The following is a 7,482-nucleotide window of genomic DNA, read 5'->3' on the forward strand; positions in this document are numbered from 1 at the left end:
AACAAACACAACTGCTGCAACAACAACGTAAGCAATGACACTCTTAAAAAGAAGAAAAAACTTAAAGAACTACAACACACTAGCAGCAACCATAACATCAAAGGCACATTAACTGTTAATAAGAGTAACAATAATTGCTCTAAAATGACACACACAGCTCAGCAAACAACCTTTAGCAACAACAACAACAACAGCAACAACAACAACTTCGTCAACAACAATACTGACAGCAAAAACAACAACACTTACAATGATAACATGAGTATCATAAACAACGACGCCAAACATATTAACGATAATGACTACGATACAACTGACACATTCGCAAAAAACAATTTCATTGACATTAATAACAACACAAACAACAATGTCGATAATAACAACAGTAACAGCCACATCAACAACAGTATCAACGACAACACTAACATCAATCACATCAAAAACGACTGCCACATAAAAGACACCAGCCACAACAGCTGCTACTACTACTACCAAAACGTCGGTCAAACTTTCAATCACTACAGAAGTAATATCTCTATGATAGATGAATTGAGCAAACACAAAGTTTTTGTATCCAACGACTCTGGCAACAATGATGTCAACAACAACGACAACAAAAACAAAAATGTTGGCAACTCAAATGCTGCTAGAAATATTTTTAATGGTTACAACAACATCACTAACACTAACAACACAAAAAACAACATCAACAATAACAACATCAACAACAACGACGCAAACAAAAACAACGACGAAAACAACAACATCGCAAACAACAACAACAGTTTGAAATGTGATAATATCGAAACAACAGACTCGATATATGATGGAAGACTTGAAAGGATTGACGAATTATACGTCAGCTACAATAAAAACAACAATAAAAACAACAGCAGCAACAACAATACCAACAAAATTTTTGAAAATAATGTCGTCACCAATATCGCCTGCCATGGTTTTGGTAATCAAAACGAAACCAAATGTGCTGATCAAATTAACACCAACAACATTAACAATTGCACTGCCAATAACATTAACAACAACGAAATTAACAAAAATATTATAAACGATTTCAAGAGCGATATTAGTTGCACTGCTTACAACAACAAAAACCTCAACAACGACGTCAATATAATAGCAAAAAAAGACATTAATAGAGAGAGTTACAAGCATTTTAACGGCAGGAATGACATTAATTTTTACGCTGAACAAAAACTCGACATCAACAACAGTTCAAACCACAAATACAACAACATAAACAACAGCAGCAACAACAACATCATCAACAACATCAACAAAAACATCAACAACAATCCAAACAACAGGAAAACAAACGATGACGTAATAAACAACAGCTCAAACATCGGAAAGGGAAAAACTCAGAAACGACACAGAGAATTTGAAGACGATGACGACGACGATGATGAATGTGATGTCAACAATAACATTGATGTCAGTGATGACATTGATGATAATGATAATAACGCTAGCCACAATGCAAATGGCAACGTTAAAATAAATGAAGATTTTGATTTTAGTTACAACTTATCAAAACATAAAAAGGATCGCATTCGTAAATTTAAGCAAAATTATAAGAAAAGTAAATTTGTAGGGCAGTATAACATTAACAACAGCAACAACAACAACGATACCAACAACAACATCAGCAACGATGACAACATCAACATAATTGACGACAATACGCTTGATGTCATGATGACAAACTGTGATGACCAGACAAGTGATAACAAAATTAACGCTACGGACGACAGTAATAATGACAAAGATGATGACGACCGCAAAAAAGTCAACGACTTCAGCAGGCAAATCAATTTGACAAGATATGATGACGATAGTGCCAATGATGAAGAGGACGATGATGGAAAGAAAAATAATAAAAATATTTTTAAATACAAAAACAAACTTCGCGATGAATTTCTTGAGAGAGTAAATAACGATGGGTTAAAAATCAACAGTAATCATTTTTTTAATGAAATCTATGACCCAAACAATAATCTCAATAAAACTGACGGTGATAGAAACATAACTTTTAGCGATAAAAATGACAATACTACTAATAATATTAACAACAATTTGAATAACAACAACAACAATAATTTGAATAACAACAACAATAACAACAACAACAATAATAATAATAATAATAAAGGTGAAGGATTGTCATCACCGTTATCTTCACCGTCCTCATCTCCTCGTTCGCTAACTCCATCATCACCCACGTCAAGAAAGTCATTGTCGCCAGCGTATTTGCCAACCCCAAACACAAACATACTCGATTCCATACACTGGCTAGCCAAACAACACTACAACAACTGGTTCAACTGCAATGTCTTCAATAACAGCAATAGCAACAACAACATAAATAACATTAACATCCATGACAGCAACTTCAATGGCAACAACAACTCATTTGAAAATATTAGCAAAAAAGTTTGTTTCACGAATCAAGATAATGCTCATATGAAGGACAGTATATTTAATGTCAACAACAATAATGATATGAGCAACCATAACAATAATATCTACGACATTGATTGCAACAACAACATTCACCGTGCTAGAAACAACAACATTAATCACACTAACTACACTAACTATCAACTAATTCAAACTAAACAAGATTATGAAACGAAGAAGGAAAACGACGAAGACAACGATAGTAAAAAAGTTAACGACATCAATAACTACAAAAAAGATAACAGCAATGAAAATGAAAACAACAACAACAACAGCAACAACAACCACGACAACCACAACAACAACCACAACAACAACAACCACAGCAACAACAACCACAGCAACAACAACCACAACAACAACAACAACCACAGCAACAACAACAACCACAACGACGACGGCATCAAAACATCATCCACTGATTCGCCAACTTTCACGATCAGTCCATCGTCGCCAGTTCAAGGACCTCCACAGCAGTCATTCACCTTCACCCCCCTGTCCTCACCCCCCATGCGCTTCTTTAACCCCTACTACCACACCCTGGAGTTTGTTAAAATGATTCAAAATCTTGCGGCGTATCATCATCATCAACAACAAAAACAGCAGCACCAACAACAACAGCAACAGCACCAACAACAGCGTCAAATTTCTTCTTCCTATCACCCGATGATGTCCTTTACTCATCCATTTCATCTAAATAACATCAATATGGGTAGTTACAACTGCGAGGAAAATAAATACCAAGCAAAAAACAAAGACATTGCAAACAATTATGACGATAACATCAAGAGAAACAACAAGATTGAAGACATCAACAATTCAAAATCAACGCAAAAGCCAACATCAACTGAAGCAACATTAACTAACAACGTTAATGACAGCAATAAAAAACGCCTCAACACAGCTAGCCAGCAGAAAACATCATCACATCACAATAATGCTACTACGGATCAACAGCCACTGAACACTTCAACAGCAACTACAACAACAACAACATCGTCAACAACAGCAGCAGCAACAAATTTTTACGCCTTATCAACTTTTAAAAATTTCTTCCCTTTCTATCTCTCGCCGCTGCAGAACATGAATGCAATTGCAGCGAGCACAGCGGCAGTAGCAGCCACTACTTCAAACAGCAACATCAATAATATTCCTTATCTATTCTACCCCTTCAAAACAGATCCAGACGCGATAACATCAACAACAACCAAAACAAGACTGGATGAACAGCTCGCATTATTTCGCAGCGCCTACAACAACAGCAACAGCAGCTGCAACAATAACCACAGTTTATACAGTCATTATCAACAGCACCATGCCAACTCGTTCTACCTCCACCACCACCACCACAACAACAGCAACAACAACGATAACATCAACATGACAAACAACAACAACAACAACATGCATTTTTCAGCATTAACAACAAACTTCTGGTCACGTGATCCTAACATGGCGACACCGTATGACATCAAGCCGGAAGTGAAGTCGACACTGACTGTCAACAAATCAACGTCGTCATCCTCTTCATCATCTGCTTCCAGGTTATTTTTAACAACTCTGATGAAGATGATGATGAATGTTGATGACTGCAAATATAACAATTAATGAACATGTTGGAAAGCATTGAAAATACACGCACTTTATCCATACTTACACTGATACGCATTAACTATGGACGTTGACATTTATTATAACCCACTCCACTCACTTACTCACCAAACATCGCCACACACTCACACCAGCAGACATGAAGCAGCAAAACACTCGTCGTCATCGTCGTCATCATCGTCATCATCCTGCAAACGCAACGAACCATGTCGTGTTATCAAATTAGCAGACGGACGAACGGTTTACCACTGTTCACTCTGCAAGAAATCCTTCACAAACCTCGTTGACGCTAACAGACACATGGAGTTCCATGAAGGTTGGTGTGTGTTGTTGCGTTCACGTGTGTTAGTAAGAGATGTCTGCCTGTGTATACCTATCTTTTTTACGTTTGTATTTTTGTATGAATTTTTTTCCTATATTTTTTATTTTCAAGTCAAATGAAATGTATTGTATTGTATTATAATGTGATCTATTGTAATATATTGTATTGTAAACCTGCGGTTATTACATGTTTTTTTGACTTTGTATGTTTGTATCGACAGGTATTTGTCTACAATGTTTGTTTGTATGTATGAATGTATATGTAGTTGTAGCTGGGTATATATTTGAGGGTAACTTATGCACGGTAATTAGTTTACTTACTTGTGTGTGTTTCTTGTTTTTTGGTGAAATTAGCGTATACTCAGCGATAGTATTGCATCTTCAAGTAAGTATGTATAATAAGTATAATTTTATTAAAAATAAGTATAATTCCATCTTACTGTTTGTTATTATCAATTGGGTAGATATATTCAATGGAAGGCAGACAGCATAGGTGTTTACATAATGATGTTATTAATATTAATTTACGGCTGTTTATAGGCATGTTTATTTGTTATCGTGTATTTTGTTATTTATTTCTGGATGTTCTCAATGCTTTATAGGACTCAATGTTTGTAGTTTGTTGCGTTTTTTTTATTTTTTTTTTTGAAATAAGTATAATCTGATGTAACAGATAAAAGTTGTGTGTTTTTTTTGACAAAAAAGTTGGCACATGACACAAATGAATTTCAGATGTTGTATTACGTATGCAGAATGATTATTTACAAAAGTTAACTGAGGAAAAATTTTAAGAGGTAAAAGAAAGATTGAAGAGTAGAAAAATTTGAAGAGAGGACCTACAGGACGAAGTGCAGCCAGACTTCAACCGACCTTTCAGCTGACACGCGCACAATTCAAACATCAAAATTAATACAAACCAGTGAAACAAACAAAAATAATAAAAAAAAAACAATATACGTCAGGTCACGCACAACAACTGCACGAACGACGCAAAACAACAACAACAATAACAGCAGAAACAACGCAACAACAACACAACACCAGAAACGAGAACGTTAAAAATCAAATAAACGCTGGCATAAAAGTACGCTTAAAAGGACCACACACGCACAGCACTGCACTCATGCATACGTTTATGCTCTTGCGTACGTATGATCATGCCCATACAAGCATACTTATATGTGTGTTGTATAATTATACGTGCATACACGTAAATATATACTTTACACTTTCATACATTTCAACATACATTCCCATGTTAAGATGCGCTGGCTTGTTCTCGTCTGCTCGTTCATTTTCGCGCCTTTTTTCATCTTACAGTTGCTGCTGTTGATGTTTTTATTGCAACTTTACGCTGACGTTTACGAGCCGCTATTTTTTACTTCATTGTTTCGTTAGTGCGTGTGTTTATACATGTTTATTGGCAGTACCTAGCGTATTTTATAAGTTTTATACGCCTATAAGTACGCGCGCACATTCGCGTTTGCTCTCCGTATGTGCCTGTTTACGCGAATTTCGATGCGTTTGTTTGTGTTTATGATGAGGAATTTGGCATTCACATGCAAATAAAACTGAAGTTTATAATCTATAGCGACTGTTTCCTTGTTCGTCTTCGTTTTCCCTCTATGTCTTATTCGTGTGCCTCTAATTATGCTGGCGTTATAAAAGTTAACATAAAAATAATTGTGAGAAAGCCATTGCTGCTGTTTTTGTGCGTTTGTGTGCGCGTGTATGTGTTTTATTAGTTTAGGTGCGTTTTTTGTATGTGTGTGTGTGCGTGCGTGCGTGCAAGTGTGTGATTGGCTACTTTTGACACTGTGCTTATCATCTTTTCGATTGCTAAAATAATTTGAATGTTGTATTCTACATTGATAACGTGCACTTCGGATTAATCTGATTTTTTATAAATAATATTAAATAAAAAAATTTAATATATAGACTTGCCAAAATATTAATTAAAATATATACGCAACTATTTTCATTTGAAACCATTTGTACATGTTTGCGTATATACAAACATACTGTAACTAAAAATGTTTTTATATATACATAATTATAAAAATATATATATATATGTGTGTGTGTGTGTGCGTGTGTGTGTGTGTGTGTGTGTGTGCGTGTGTGTGTGTGTGTGTAAGAGTTGCACATGAGTTTTGTATATATAGTGTTGAAAAGTTTTACGTAGAATGTGTACAGGGTTGTTTAGATATTGAATGGATTGTTTATGAGCAGACCAATCAGTCAATACGCCTTTGTTTATTACTCTGCGTGGAGAGCTCTGCTAACTTTATTGATGATATCTTTCCTGGCTGCTGTGGTTGTTGTTGTTGCTGGTTTCGTTGTTTATGATTTTTAGGATTCTTTTTTGTGAAAATTTTTTTAGCGGCTTCTTATATTAATACTTCTTTTTTTTAATATTTTTAATTACAGTTTTTTTGATACTTTGTTTATTTAATTTTTAACTTTCAATTAAATATTTAAAAATTTTGCTTTAATTTTTGCGGCGTTTTATTATGGTTCTTTGCTGGTGTTATGAAGTTGATGATTTTCATAACAAATGATGATGATGGTGATGACGATGGTGATGATGATGATGGTGATGGTGATGGTGGTGAGGATGGTGATGATAAAGATAGTGACGATGACGATATCAAAAAAATGTTTTTACGCGTTAGAATGTGGTGTAGTGAATCTCTTGCTGGCATGTTTCAACCAACTGTGGAAAGTTTTTATTTAGATTTTTGTTTCCATCTTCTACCTCTTCTTTTATTCTCGTTAATTCTTTCAATCTTTGTGTTTCAACGATTATTTGAGGTTTAAAAATAATTGTTTTATAATTTGAAAAAATGTTAAACTTTGTGGTTAATGTTAAAAAACTTGAATTAATATTACCTCGAATAAACGTTCTATCAGAAAAAAAATTTCTTATAAGGTTAATTTTTTCAAATTTTTCTGCACCTGATATGTGCATGTGTGGCATTGTTTGTAGCTTGTGTTTGCTGAAGAGTCAAATTGGAATTTGATCAGTAGAGATCATGTTTGCTGTTCTTCTGCAGCTGTCTTGTTGGTGTT

The 7,482-nt window shown here is 34.8% G+C and overlaps 1 protein-coding gene across 1 annotated transcript in view; it reads left to right on the forward strand.

Annotated features, from left to right (window-relative positions):
* HELRODRAFT_168523 (hypothetical protein) overlaps positions 1-5,808 on the forward strand; it is a gene marked incomplete at both ends in the record, with an annotated part of 6,321 nt that extends 513 nt beyond the window's left edge. Inside the window, 4 exons of the mRNA XM_009014372.1 lie at positions 158-4,022; positions 4,227-4,405; positions 5,424-5,494; positions 5,674-5,808. Of these exons, the coding sequence (XP_009012620.1) occupies positions 158-4,022; positions 4,227-4,405; positions 5,424-5,494; positions 5,674-5,808 (4,250 nt within the window). The remainder of the gene's footprint in view (positions 1-157; positions 4,023-4,226; positions 4,406-5,423; positions 5,495-5,673) is intronic.
* Positions 5,809-7,482: the final 1,674 nt, after the last annotated feature.

The sequence above is a fragment of the Helobdella robusta genome (assembly GCF_000326865.2).
Source record: "Helobdella robusta unplaced genomic scaffold HELROscaffold_13, whole genome shotgun sequence".
NCBI lineage: Eukaryota > Metazoa > Annelida > Clitellata > Rhynchobdellida > Glossiphoniidae > Helobdella > Helobdella robusta.